This window comes from Tiliqua scincoides, chromosome 2 (assembly GCF_035046505.1).
Source record: "Tiliqua scincoides isolate rTilSci1 chromosome 2, rTilSci1.hap2, whole genome shotgun sequence".
Lineage (NCBI taxonomy): Eukaryota > Metazoa > Chordata > Lepidosauria > Squamata > Scincidae > Tiliqua > Tiliqua scincoides.
In genome coordinates, this window is record NC_089822.1 from 113,182,468 (window position 1) to 113,197,522 (window position 15,055).

The following is a 15,055-nucleotide window of genomic DNA, read 5'->3' on the forward strand; positions in this document are numbered from 1 at the left end:
AGGAAATTAAGTCAAGTACAGAATGTCCCTGGATTTTAATTAAGCAAAGAAGAGAGGTAGGTACAACAGCAAGGAAAAGGATTTTTAAATCTTTTTGAGGAGAGTGTAGGGAGCATGGAGTGTAATAGAAGTTACCATCCATTGTTGGGAGCAGAAAGCAGAGTGGACCCTTGTGTGAGCTGTATTTTTTCTCTTTTAATCCCTGATCATTTTGCATTTTTCTGCTTCTCCTCTAGCATAAAACTTAATTTTGAACTAGGGTTGTGATACACACACTCACATGTGCATGCGCACGCCCACACCAAATTATATTTTATGGCTCTTGTAAGCAGCTTGTTGTTCTGAAATTCCCAGTACTGAAATGAGATGCTCTGTCTGAAAGCTATGCCTTTTGCTGTGGAACTTTTTATCTCTAGTGCCAAATGAGGTTTGGCATAATCGCATTGTACATTGTAATTCTCAAATACTATGTACAGGTAGGCCCTTGTTACCTGCAAGGGATCTGTTGCAGGGTCCTCCACAGGTGCAGAAACCATATTAAGTCAAATCTGTGGTTTTTAAAAAACAAAAACCTGTTTTGGGCAAAAAGTGAAAAAAGCTTCCCTTAGTGTGGCAAGCTAGAGGGCTGGAGGGAGTCCATGATGCTCTCTGAAATAATACCCAGGTTGCTCCAAGGCCCCCCTTCCTTCTCCCTTGGCTCTTCATCACCCAAGAATTCATCGCGGAAGTGTTTCCTAAATGCATCTGTGATGCATTCTGAGATGATGCAGTGCCAGGGGAGGGGGCCTCAGCATGACCCAGATGTTGCTTTAGGGAGCACAACAGACTGCCCTGCAGCCCTCCAGCTTGCCACACTAAGGTAAGGGAAGTGTTTTTTCTCTTCTCCCTCCCCCCACACTCACTCAAACATTTTAAAGGGACTAGATTGTTTTAGTGACTCAGCATGGATGGCCATGACCCCCACACCTCCGAACGCCACCCAGACGCAATCAGAAGGCACTTCCAGTCATATCCAAAAGGTCCCCTGAGGCTTTCCAGCCATGGCGTTCGATCTCTGCAGTGGATCCTGGAATGGATCCCTGCGGATACCAAGGGCCCATTATACTACTTGGGAGATTTGCAGTATTAACAAAAGTGCTGTTTGAGAGAGGGTCAAGAAGAACAGATTCTGCATTATGTGCTGTATGCTGACTTCTTAACAGCAACTATTTTCCTGTAATTTGGTTTGGCAGTAATTAAATGAGCCAGATCTTCTCTTCTAAATTGTATGATCTGTGAGATTATAGCAATGTGGTTCACATACAAAACTCACTGAGCTGGTCCTAAAACTCACTGCAGTTAGGAAACAAATTTTATACAATTCTAATGAATTATTTATAACAGTGTTTTGCAAATCTATGTTTGTGGGAGCCACATGGGGGGAGCATATTACTCTCATTCTGCAGGAACTTCATGCTCTTCCAATTGGTTCCTTATCTGGTTGTTACCTATATAGTTTGGGTCCCCTATATCTTAATGTCATGCCATGTATATACCTGTTAAGATTTTGGGGGAGACTCTGCTTCATGTGCTGTCCCTGAGCGAGACCTGATGGGCATATACTTGTGACAGAACCTCCTCCCTGGTAACCTACTGGATGTGGAACTCCTTGCTTCAGGGATTCCAAGAAGCTTTATGTTTCTCTGCTTGAAACAAAACAAAACAAAAAATATCCACAAGATGCATCTACTCTGCCATGTATTTTTGGGGGATGGGAAGCTGAACTATTCCTTTGGCAGCTGCCCTTGCTACTGTAGTGTGGCATTTTAGTCAATTTCTGATTGTTTTAAATGGTTGAATTTGCTTTAATTGTAAATTGTGCTTATGCTTTATTCTTTTTGCTATCTTTGGATTTGCCAGTGTAAGGCAGGATAGAAATTAAATAAAATGTGTGAGAATATTAGAGAAAACAAATAGTTCTTTTTGACTTTCTTCCGAAGTTCTAAATGGTTACAGCCACTATAAAAGACAAGTACATTTTAAAATGTGCTTATAGGTTTGGTAAGACAACAGTGGCAGTTCTACCTCTGGGACAAGTTTGATAATTTACCATTGTGGTAACTGCTTGTGTGTTTACTTCCTGCTTTCTGAACCCCTTGTGGAGATCACTGCAGTTTCATACATGAGTAGGTTGACAAATTTTTTTGTGTAACTCATTTTAGTGCCATCCACACAACTATAGCTTATATAGCTCTTTGTAGTTTAACTGAGGCTGGGGTAGGAATCTGAACACTCTCCAGAAAGAGAGTTAGGGAAGGAAGGGTTTGCTTCTAAAAGAAGTGTGTGGCCCCTAAGGAGCTCTCTCTTTTTTTCTGTGTTAGCAGATGTCTCCAGGATGCAATAAAAAGAATTGGTCGTAACCTACAAAGGTTTTTTTCTTGGCTTCATAGCCTGCAAAACAACCTTTGTTATGACAGTTGCCTCAACCCTGCATTCATTTGATAGAAAATTCCATCTCTGAGAGGAGGACAGCTAGGAAATAGATGCTTAGATGTCTGACTTCTCAGAAATTATACATACATATATATAAATAATGGAAAAGCTGCTGTTCCTCCACTTTTTTCAACTATCTCTTCTACAGGGATCACACCAATCTGCTACAGTTTGTTTGCACTCCATGATCCACAGACCAGACTATGGTTCCCTCCCAACCATGTGTTTGAAATCAGCAATGGCATCAAGTTGACCCTGCATTTTCGCATGAGGTAATAATTTCTCTTGGCTCTCTGGGCATGTTTGACCTTTATTTCCTCAGTTTTGGGGTTACAATTTTGCTACAGAAAATTTGTTGCAATTCAGTTGGGTACTTGTAAAATGTATTGGGGAACTTGTAACCGAAATGCCCTAGCCCTGTGGATGCCAGCCACAAAAAAGGATGATCAGGTCAATAGTTCCTAACTGGGTGATGGCAAAACCAACTGAGGTGCAAAAGCAGGCAAACTTCTCTTTGTGGTTTGCAGTGGTTTTAGCTGCGACCTGAAGGTGATAACCAGTGATGATCTGTCAGTCTTTTCTTCTGGATTTTTCCTATCTTAGGTTGTTCCTAGGTAGCAGTTCTGTCTTGTCAATCTGCGTTCATTAGGTGTGATCATTTTAGGAGAAGCCTATTGTAAATCCTTCAGGTGTAAGTCCCTATCTGGACTGGAACAGATGTGGTTGAATCATTGGACCCGGCTGTAGACAGTAGGGAGTATAGTATGTTCTGGGTGGAAGCTGGAAGCATGCGTAGTTGTCATGCAGGGGTCTCCAAACTTTTTGATCAGAGGGCCGCATCAAATATCTGGCGCAGTGCTGAGGGCTGGAAAAAAAATTAAATATAAAATTTAAATAAATAAATTAGAGTTGGAACTTAGATGAATGAATAAATGAATGAGTGGGCTCATTCAGTCAGCCTCTCCGGCCCTCAGAACACCCTCCAGATGCAATCGGAGCATAGCTCTGGTCATGTTCAGTCAAGTGGGCCAGAGGCTTTCAGGGGACAAGAGGTTGGCTGCGGGCCGGATAGAGGCTTGCTGCGGGCTGCATCTGGCCCCCGGACGGGGTTTGGAGACCCCTGCACTATAGCATAGACTAGTGGCTGACAACTCCGTTTCTTAATCATTACTTTCCCAGTTTGAATCTTGCCTTGCCTTTACAACTCACTAAATGGCTGTAGACAAGTCATGCTGTCTCAGCCTCAGTTTCCCAACTGCATTATGAAGATAATTCTAGTTTACCTTTAGGGTTGTTGTCAGGATTCCAACAAGGTAAGACATCTAAGTGTGTAAAGCACTCCACAAAGTACTGTACAAGTGATAAGTATTATTATCATTAGGGTGGTGCTTATAATCAACTGTGCAGTTCAGAAAGTAAATTTCTTTTGTTGTGTGCTCCAACCTTATGGTGAATGTGGGGTGAAAGTTGTTGGAAGCTTAATGAAAGTGATTAGTGGGTGATTTCGGATGGACAAAAGGAGGTCCTTTTTCTCATAGCACATAGTTGTTGTGGAATTTGGTTGAGGCATACTTCTGATTGCTACCCCTCAAGGAGGGTACTGTGTTGCTGGAAATGTTCAAAAGATGGCAGCCAAATGATCAGAGGACTAGAATGCCTTCCTTACAACATAAGGCTACCTCATTTGGAGCTTTTTAGCTCACGGGGTAAAAAGGTGATTAATGAGGGACATGATTGAGACTTGTAAAATTATGAATGACTGGGAGAGAGAGAACTTTCTCCTTTACTAGAATCAGGAGGTCATTCAGTGAAACTGATTGGCAGGAGACTCCAGACAAATAAAAGGAGGTAAAGTACTTGTTCACACAGCATGTAGTCAGTTTGTGGAATTCATTGCTGTAAGATGTGATGACGGTCACTAGCTTGGATGGCTTTAAAGGGGGACTGATCAAAGTCATGAAGGACAATTCTGCTAATGTCTGCTGGACATGATGGCAATGTGCTACCTCCACTTTCAGCAGCAGTATAACTTTGGATGCCAATTGCAGGGCAGCAGTAGTGGAAGAGAAGTATGCCTTTTTTCCCCCTTGTGAGTTTCTCAGAAGCAACTGATGGGTCACTGTGGGAAACAGAATGCTGAACTGGTCAGCCTTTTGGCTTGCTCCAGCATAGCTTTTCCTATGGCCCTTCTCAATCAGGCTTCTGACCTGGTTATATTGCTAAGGCAGCTCAGGTGGACAATCCATGTCTAGAGACTGATGGAGGAATTCTTCTCTGCTGCTATTTCTGGACCTCAACGCATTTGATGCTGTCACTCATAACTTCATGTTCCAATGGCTAATACAATGGTTCTCTTTAGCCCCAGGACCCACTATTTAGAATGAGTGTGTTGGGACCCATTGGAAGTGGGTTCATTAACCCAGTAGCATCACTAGGGTTTATGTTATCCCCATGATGGACTTCTTCCCATGCAGTGGGCAGGGCAACAACCTGGGTGGTGGGCATGGTAATGTACCCTCACCTTCCCCTCACTGGTTTTTTGACCATATCTTTTGATAGAATAAAGATAATACACTCTGGTTTTTCCCCCCATTGCATTCTGCTTTAATTGCACATCAAATGCTATATAATGTGATATTATTCCTGCAAACCACAATTTTAATGATTTGTGGTTACTAGTGGTGTCGGCCCCCGCCCCCAGTTTGTGTCACCTGGTGTGGGCTGCACTCCCCTCCCCATCCTAGTGATGCCACTGCATTAACCTGGAAGTGATGTCATGGCAGGAAGTGACGCAATCAATTTAGGCTTCAAAGCTAAGCTGCGATGAGCCAAAAGGTCCCATTACACAGTGTACTTGTTTTGCTATTTTTCATAGCTCAGAATTCAAACATTCCAACTTGGAAGTCAAACCAAAATACAAACTTGGATCCTTCTCCAACCACACAGCCCTCCCCCCTTTCCAGGATGCCATTTTCCCACCTATTCAAGGCAAAGCACCGTGCCTCTTTTTGCCAGCAGCCTGCCCAGGCCAGCAGCTCTGTACTTTCAATGGCAGCTGAGCTAGGAGCTACATAATCCACTTGAAATTGGCTCATGGTGAGTTCTGACCCACAGTTAGAGAAATGGTGAGCTAGAATATTCAGTGAGGTCTATTGGACTAGGTGTTTCTGGTTCTGGTTTTATTTGTGGGAATGTAGTTGTAGTTGATGAGACAAGCTCAGTTTCTGCTGTGTAGGGGGTTCTCAGGAATTAATATTGGGCCTCATGTTGTTGAATACTGATGTGACATTACCGATTAAGAGCAACCAGATCAGATGTTGGGTAAAGCCACTCAGTACTCACCGTTGTCATATATTTATATCCTACAGCACTTTAAATATTGACCTGAAGATCACTTCAACCCTGTCTTCATGTTAACTTAGAATAGGGGTCTCCAAACTTTTTGGTGCGAGGGCCGCATTGTATATCTAACATGGTGTCAAGGGCTGGCAAATAAATAAATAAATAAATGGAGTACAGTTATTGAATACAGTAAGTGGATGGGGTGGAAGGAGGAAGGGAGCAGAGGGCAAAATTGATTTGTACAGGAAGAGGGAGAAATTGATTTTCAAAAAGGATTGGGAGAGCAGAGGGCACAGGAAGAGGGGGGAATTGATTTTGAAAAAGCATTAAACAACCTACGACACAAATCACAAATTTTTTGTCTCAGTTTCTTAGGCATTCATTTAAGTTTCATAAACTCATTTAAGTTTAATGAACTTTATATTCCAGGTCTCCCAGCATCAGTATATACCTCATTCAACCACTAGAGGTGCTGAATGTAATGCAGTGTAATGAAATAACTTCTTTTCATTAGATTGCATTGCATTCAGCACCTGTAGTGGTTGAATGAGGTATATACCCAGAAATGCATATTTCAAGTTATTTTTAGCACTGAAAGGCTGGTGAACCTTGGGGGCCAAATAAAATACTCCTAAGAGCTAGATTTGGCTCCCAGGCTGGGGTTTGAAGACTACTGACTTAGAACATTTTATCTGTGTCACACTCCTTATCTACTGCTGTCAAACAAAATAAAAAAATTACAAAATTAGTTCAGGAATTGAATTTATTAACTAGACAGGAAGTCTGATATGCTGTAAGCTAAAATGAATTTTTTTTTGTCAGAGGAAATTTGCTTGAAAGGAAGCTTTGCATGGTGACATGGTTTCTGCAAAATTGCAGCATTCCTCTGATCCAGTAAGTTATAGTTATTTCCTCTTAAAAACAAAAAATAAGCAATTGCCCAAGATCAACCAACATATACAGTGGGTCACCAAAGTGAAACAGGTTCGCCCCATTCCTGTGCTAGGCACTCTACTCACTTTCTTCCCAGGTCATGATGCATACATGCAAATATGCCAGAAGATTCCAGGGCAGTTTGTACAGCAATCAAATCTTATGCCACAGTCTTATGTGGTGCAAATCTTATGCCACAATTTTATGCATGCTTATTCAGAAGTCCCATTAAGCATAACAGAGCAGATTCCCAGGTAAGTATGCATAGGATTGCATAGTGTATGGGAAGAAAGAGGGAAGGGAAGTGTACGCTGCCAGCATCTATACTGAACTTGTCCAAAAATATTTCTCCAACTCAGTGGATCTACAACATATTAGATACTACAACTCCTAAAGGAGGGCACTCTGAAACTTAAGCCCTGTTGTGAGGCCCTGTACCCCTACCTTCAGATACCACAGTCTTCCTTTGGTATAGCAAACAGGATGCTGTTTTTGTACCTCTATGATGCTTTCCAGCAGAGGCAACCAGTGTGGTCAAAACATAGAGCCAAACCACTGACCAAGATACAGATGCATGTTATGAGGGAGATAGTTTGTTCTTTACCCCTAAGCAGACTATTTGGGTTTGACCCTGGGAGCATTTGGTGCACTCAGAGGGGGAAGGGAGAAAGAGAGAGAGAGAGAGAGATACTGCTACCCAGTAGCCTCCAAGTCTTATTGCCCAGCAGGAGTTGCTCAGTGTTTACTGTTGTGTTTACAGTAGCAGTGTTTACTGCTAATGAAATGTTAATGACTGCTTCTGAAGATTTCAGTATAACCAGAAATAAACATTCAAAGTCTCATTAGGCTAAAAGGTCTGCCCACAAACTAGTGATAAAATACTTGGTCTAGTTTCTTTTCCACAGAGAGAATATTTTTATGGAGTGAGGGAATTATGTGCAATTTTGAATGGTAGTGTATGAACTGACTTCTGAAAGTATAGAATATTGACTTCCAAGCTGCTTTCTTGGAAATAGGAGGACTGGCTGGCAGGCAGGAAACCAGAAAGAGATGTGAGTGATTTACCTAGAAGAAAAACAGACACCTGCTGGAAGCTTGGTGTAACTCCAAGTAAACTCTGCCTGAGAGGAGATAACTAGTGGTGTGAGAACAAAGGAAAACAGTGGCAGGTAAATTCTGAGTGAGTCAGACAGAGGCTGGAATAGAAGTGGAGGGAGACAGCCAGCCTATAGACCAGGATACCTTTTGGAGTACAGAATTGCCAGCTGGGAATGTAATCTGTTGTTTTCAGGAGTGTACTCCCTAACTCCATCCAAATGCCGAGTCTGTTTATTTGCGCATGAAGCAAATACATAAAGACATTGGACGCCTCCAGTGATCTCTCTTCCCAAGGAAGAGAGAACCTGGGTTATGCTGTGGTCCATATCGCTATAGAAAATGGGACATGAATACATAATGATGCATTGCAAACTGAGGCTTGGAAACAACTGCTGTATGTGGCTGTAACTGCTCAGAAGTGCAAAGGCAAATAGGAAGGCATACTCTGGTTTTTGTAATGTGCGAAGCAAACATGAAATTGTCTTGGAAATAATTTGTCTAGTGCAGCATTTCTCAAAGTGTGTTCTTAGGAGTCCTGGGGCACCCTGAGACCCCTTCAGGGGCTCTGTAAGTACGCCATAAGTGGCTGCCATCTGCCCCCTGCCTAGTTTGGTCATCCAACCCTTTTATCTCCCTGTTCATATGGCTCTGTCATCATTTCCTTTCAACTCTTTGCCAGAGGGCAGCAACTCACTGCACAGTCCTAACCAGTGGTGGCACAGCCCACACTGTATCCAGCACTGGGAAGGAGCAGGCTAGAGGTCTCCTTGGAAACAAATGTTCCCTTACCCTATGTAGAGCCCTAGCCTGTGCAATGGGGCTAATGGGATCTGTGCCATCCAAATAGCTGATGTAAGTCTGAGAAGCTCTGTGTTGGGCTTTCAAGCCTGGGAGAGGGATAAGGATTTGACATAGGTCAGTGCTGCCAATCCCCCCTCCCAAGACCTGAACTGTCTCTTCTCTGGCCTCTCCCTATACCGTTAAACCCCTCCCACCCCTGCTACACCCTCCCCCTGTCCTACCCAGTGGGAACTTACCTGCTCTGTTGGGTGCTGCTCCTGAATTCAGCCCTTGCCAGATGGCACAGGCCTTCCCACCAGTGCAGCCAACTCACCATGTGCCATAAACTTGCTTTACGGTACATTTGTGACACCCTAGGCTGGCGTTTCTGTAACATCAGTGTAACGTAAGAATAGGATTGGGCCATTAGATTGTTACCTTACCAGACAGATGCTTCCAGAATGCAGGAAATGACTCCTTTTGTAAGTGGACTTGTTGTGGCCAACAAATTGCTCAGTATTATGTGAAACCTTGGCTGATTTGCTCCAGTGGCTTGAGACTACTGATTTTTATGTAAACAAGGCCTGAAAGCCTAAGGGAGAAGAACTCTCCATGTGCCCACTTGATTTCAAATCGCCTATCAAGGCAGGTTGTGCAGTCAGGGAATTGCTGCCACATGAAGGGGCTAGCAGGATGAGTCATCCGCATTCATCACCCATCTGTCTTGGAGCCAGCACAAATCAACAGAGAAGGAATTTCACAAAGGCCATTCCACAGCAAAAGCAGTGTCATAAAATGCTTGTGTTTTATGTATTTCTATTACTTTCTGTATATTTTTGCCTCTGTAAGTTTTGCCTAAGCAAAGTCGTGCTCTGATTTATCCCAAATAGTTAAACAATTATTACTGCAGCAGCTATAATTGCTGGCATTTTACGCTGTGCTACTCCCATCACTTCATGTTTTCTCAGTAATCCTTGCAACAACTCTTTCAGGTAGGCAGGATATTGGTATCTGCAGGGGATCCGTTTCTGGGCATTCCATGGATACTGAAACCTGCAGATAAGCAAATCTGCTGGTCTGTTCTATAGGACCGCTGGATGCTTCCAGAGATAATCTCTGAGTCTGGAGGCCTTTCTGAGGATCACAGAGGTGCGCATTGCCTCTGCAGGCCTCAGAAAGCCTCCCAGGTGCAACCAGAGATCACCTCCAGTCGTAGCCTGGAGCTCAGATGCAGCCCACCACCACGGGTTCAGAACCCATGGTGTGTTAAACTGTAAATCTGTGGATAAGGAGGATGAACCTGTATTCTCGTATTAGATGTTGGAGTTAGGGAGATATAAGGTTGAGCAAGAGTGGTTTTGAATGAGTTCGTAATTGAGGTTAGTCTTGCTTTTTATCGCACTGGTAAATCAGCTATCAAAGATTATTTTAAGCCAACAAAGTTTAGAATATAGATCTAAATGTGAAGCTCATATTTTGTGACAGGGTAGAAGAAGTGGCATTGACAATCAGCAGGTTGCTGTAGGCCCTGTTAGTTGCGAGAGCCACTTTTGTGACGGCCATCACTAGGATAGTGCGCTGGAGATCAGTGCTGGCCCAGGATCAGATTGGGCCCTCTTTCTTTTCCATTCATTTACCAGCATTCCAAGGCTGAGCACTTCTATTGGACCATATAGTGTGCTGCTTTTCACTGTTCATGTGCACATGCTCTCCTAACTGATGTCTGAACTGCCTGCTTGGATTCTGTATTCCTTCACTTTGGAATTCTAAGACTCTTTCAGCTGGGTGTACTTGCACTTTGCACATGCTCATTTCAGTGAAATTAAATCCTTACATAGGATTAGAGAGTGTATTTGTCCTAGGCACAAGTTGTCTACTTATATGATGTCATTTCAGCTGTGTTGGTGTTCTCCTTTGCAGATTGGCTGGAGGGGTTGGGTTTGTGTTTAGTATTTCACCTTTCTGATGCACTCCCTGATTGCTCTTCTCTCCATTTACTGGTTCATGACTTGTCAGACTGAAGGAAGCTGTTGTAGTAATCTACCCTGAATTTGTGAAAAGTACATGACAGACATTTTTCACAGTTCTTAAATCTGGTCCTAACTTACTTTGACTGACCATAGCATAGTGGACCCCCACTTTTTAATGGGTTCACTTTATGATTAGATCACTTTACAGTGGATTCTCTGTGGTAAAACCAGGTTCAATTTTGATAAGTTATTCATTTAACAATGGGCTCATGATCACTGCCAGCAGAACCTTATGGTTGGTTCATGAGCCGATCAGCAATGCAAATACAAGCATTTGGTAACTTCTCAGCTAATAGCAATGTTTTTAACATTGTGGCTGTGTGTCTGGAGGGAATGATATAGCTGATGTGAATGCTGGTGCAAGCATAAGCCATCTAGATTGCAACTAAGTCGGCAGCAATCATGCTATGTGTATGGAGGGAAGGATACTTTGTACTTCGTGTTTTATAATTACAACATTGTATAAACTGATAACTGTGCCCCCTAAACAGTGCAGTAGGCACCTTTTAAAAATCACCAATTAGAAAAGGAAATAGTTTAGTTCTATGCACAAATGGCAACTTCCACGGCAGTGGCATAGCTAATGATCGTGTAGCCCGGTGCCAAGTTCAAAATGTTGCCCTGGAAGTGATGTCACAACTGGAAGTGATGTCACACCTGGGTTTTTTTAAAAAGTGAAAATTGGAAGGAACCCATGTCCTCCCCCCAGCAGCCCATCACACACTTGCTCTGCTGCCTCTCCCCAGTCAGTGGCATAGCTAAGGCATATATCTGCTACCTGAGGTCAAAGATTTTGTAGCCCCCCCTGCATGACAAAATCAAATTTAATTAATTAAATAAATAAAAATATATTGGTTCCATGCTATATCATAACAACATCTCATTGGCACTCAGAACAATCAGTCTCAACAGGTCAGGTTTGAGTTAAGAAAATCCACTTTTTGTTCCACAGGCAGTTGTGTTTTCATTTTCTGGTTAATTGGCCATAACTTTTGATAGAATACAGATATTCCAGTGCAGTTTGTTGCATTGCACTCTGCATTAAATTACGTTTCCAATGATATATAACGTGGTGGTATTATTCATACATATTAAGATTTGCACAATTTTGGTCACTAGTGTCAAGCTCAGATTGTTGCCCCCCTAAAGCTTGATGCCCCGTGCAACTGCTACCCCCTACACTCCCTTAGCTATGCCACTGTTCTAAGGTCTTGGAACAAATTACCAAAAAAATGCATTATTGGGTTCATATTACAGTATTTTGTAATTTTGTATTTTTCCAGAATAGACTTCCACTGTAAAGTGGGGATTCACAGTATAGTGTTTGGCAATGTGATGTGTGTGGGTGGGTGTTTGCTAATTCTTTCTCACTAGACTGGAAGCTAGTTACTACAGGTAACTAGCCCAGAACTGTTACTACAGGTTACAGGTCACAGCCCAGTTGTATTAGTGTCTGACTTGCAATATGATTGAAAGGGGTTGAAATTGAAATGTAGTCCAACCCCCTTCTTGAAGCAAGAAAATCCCCCCTAATGCATGAAATGTGTGAAACTAACTCAAAGCAGACTTTTAAATAGCTTGCCTCAGCTATCTAGGTGGGTGGCCACTTTCCTCTAAGTCAGTTTTTCTCAAACTTTGAGCTGGAACCCACAAGGTGGGTTGCAAGCCAATTTCAGGTGCCAATTTCATATTTCAGTATTTTATTTTAGACTTGATGCTACCATAGTATGTGACTGCATTTGGGGAAATGTGACAGATCTGTTCTTTTAAAAAGCATCTATGTATATGCTTTTAAAAATGATAGTAAATGGGACTTACTCCTGGGTAAGTATGGGTAGGATTGCAGCCTAGGGTTGTTTAAAATGTTCCTGCTTGATGATGCCACTTCCAATAACATCTCTTCCAGTGAGTCCTGACAGATTCTCGTTCTAAAAAGTGGTAAAAATTTGAGAACCACTGCTGTAAGTGATCAGGCTGGGAAGCTTTTGAAAACTGGAAGTATTGGGGTTTTTCCCCTTGCAAGTCATCAGTGGCAGACCTAGAGGAGTGCAAGGGGGGCAAATACCCCTGGTGCCGGCCCCCAGGGAACAGCACTGCCAGCCTCGCACTTGCCTGCCATTTTTTAAAAGCAAAAGAAACCAGCAGCTCCTTTGGCTACTCTCCCTTTAAAAAGAAAAAAAAGAAACCTCCTCTCAGTAAAGGAGGGGGCACCCAGAATTGCGGCCAAAGAGGCAGCAAGCTGCTGCCTGCCTGGGCCAGACTGGGCTGCCCCCCCCCCAATCCTCCTTTATACGATGAGAGGAAAGGGGCAAGCTAGAGAGGCAGCGCACCAGGAGTTGCAACTCCCAGCATGCTGCTGTTCTAGGCTGCCGCTCCCCCTCTGGAGGAGAGAAAAGGGACTGCCTAGAGTGGCAGTGTGCCAGGAGTTGCTCAGAACTCCCAGCACACTACCACTCTAGGCCAGTGGTTCTCACAAATTTAGCACTGGGACCCACTTATTAGAATGAGAATCTGTCAGGACCCACTAGAACTGATATGATGTCTGGAAGTGACATCATCAAGCTGGAAGAGTTTTAACAGTTCTAGGCTGCAATTCTACCCACACTTACTCAGGAGTAAGTCCCATTTACTACCATTGTTGAAAGAATATACATAGTAGTTTGTTAAAAGCACAAGTCTGTAACATTTCCCCAAATGCAGTCACATACCATGGTAGCTTCAAGTCTAAAATATATTGAAATGAATAGGGACCCACCTGAAATTAGCTCGTGACCCACCTGATGGGTCCTGACCCACAGTTTGATAATCATTTTTCTAGGCCGGGGTGTCCAAACATTTTGGCAGGAGGGCCACGTCATCTCTCTGACACTGTGTCGGGGGCCAAGGAAAAAAAGAATTAATTTACATTTAAATTTGAATAAATTTACATAAATGAATTTATTAGAGATGGAACTTATATGAATGAATGAAGGTCTTGCAGTAGCTCAAGGCCTATAAAAGGGCTTGCACAAAGCAAGGCCAGGCTTTCCTTTGCTGCCGCTGCTGCATCACAGCAAGTAGTGGAGGGGGCCCTTGTCCCAAGCTCAGGTGAGAGGTCAAGCAGTTGTCCTCGTGCTGAGAGCAGTTGTGTTGGGCCAGTACGGGCTCCAGCAAGTCTCCAGAGGGAGACTCAAGATTGGGAGCCCCTGTGGCCCCCAGGCCAGGGTTTGGACACCCCTGCTCTAGGCAATCCCTTTCCTATCCTCCTATGAAGGAGGATAGGAGGGAGGTTAACCCAGTCTGGTGCTGAATCACAGCCGGGCAAGCAGCAGCTTGCTGTCTCTTCGGCCGCAATTCTGAGCCTCGTCTTTCGTCTCCTCCAAGGAGATGAAAGTCACAGCCCAAAATGGCAGCCACTCCAGGTACGATTCCACGCTGCTCCTTTGTCCAAGGAGACAAAGGACGCACCCCAGAGTAGAAGCACACAGCTTTGGAAATATGTCTTTTATTAAAGGTAAACATCCCCTGCCACATGTGTTCATGACAACACTTGTCTCTTCTAAAGATAGTTGTTGCCAAATGGAATGGACTGAAACATGCACACAGCTCAATCGGAGGCATTGTAAATCCCACTGGGTTCAGTGCAGTTTACTCACAGGTGTGCAAAGGTGGGCAGCCTTCAGTATCGTTTAAGGGTGGGAAGAGAGGAAGGGGGGCAGCCCAGAGCAGCAGGAATCACACCAGAAGTAGGCTTATATTTCCAGCACAATTCCGGAAGCAATTGCAGTGATATCATGATGTCACTGTAATTACTTCCAAGTCAGGGGCGGGGGCAGCAAACCATTTGGTGCCCTGGGCGCAAACAAGTCCAGGAACACCACTGCAAACCATCCCTGTTGCACAGATGACTAACAAGTATATGTGAGCTAGTAAACTTTTTTTGGACCTGTTGGCTGCCCAACAGTATAAGAGATAGCTGTTATAAACTAAAGATGGAAACTGAAATGAGAGAACATTTTCTGAACCAAAGCCTTGTATTTCTTGAAAATATGTTCCTACCTTGAGTGCAGTTAAACACAATGTGATTTGTGTGTCTCTCTCACACAGGTATTATTTCCGAAACTGGCATGGAACAAATGATAAGGAGCCAGCGGTTTGTCGCAGTGTTTTTCGCTCAAATGATTCAGAGGACAAGTCACACAGGGGTGATCAAGGAAGTGCCCTACTGGATAAATCATCATTTGAATATCTCTTTGAACAAGTATGGATAGTTTCTTTTTTTCCCATCCTAGGATGTTCATGTTAAGCGTGCTGTATGTTTGGCATTTCTTGGGTTTTTCTTCCTTAGTTCTTAAAGCTAAATTCTTCCTTGGAAACATTCCCTAGGCAAATCTAGGAAATCTAAATGGCTCTTGAATTGT

The 15,055-nt window shown here is 43.3% G+C and overlaps 1 protein-coding gene across 1 annotated transcript in view; it reads left to right on the plus strand.

Moving 5' to 3' along the window:
* The window catches only part of TYK2 (tyrosine kinase 2), a 64,272-nt gene that overhangs the window by 10,484 nt on the left and 38,733 nt on the right, over positions 1 to 15,055 (plus strand). Inside the window, exons 4-5 of the mRNA XM_066613655.1 lie at positions 2,621 to 2,744; positions 14,742 to 14,895. Of these exons, the coding sequence (XP_066469752.1) occupies positions 2,621 to 2,744; positions 14,742 to 14,895 (278 nt within the window). The remainder of the gene's footprint in view (positions 1 to 2,620; positions 2,745 to 14,741; positions 14,896 to 15,055) is intronic.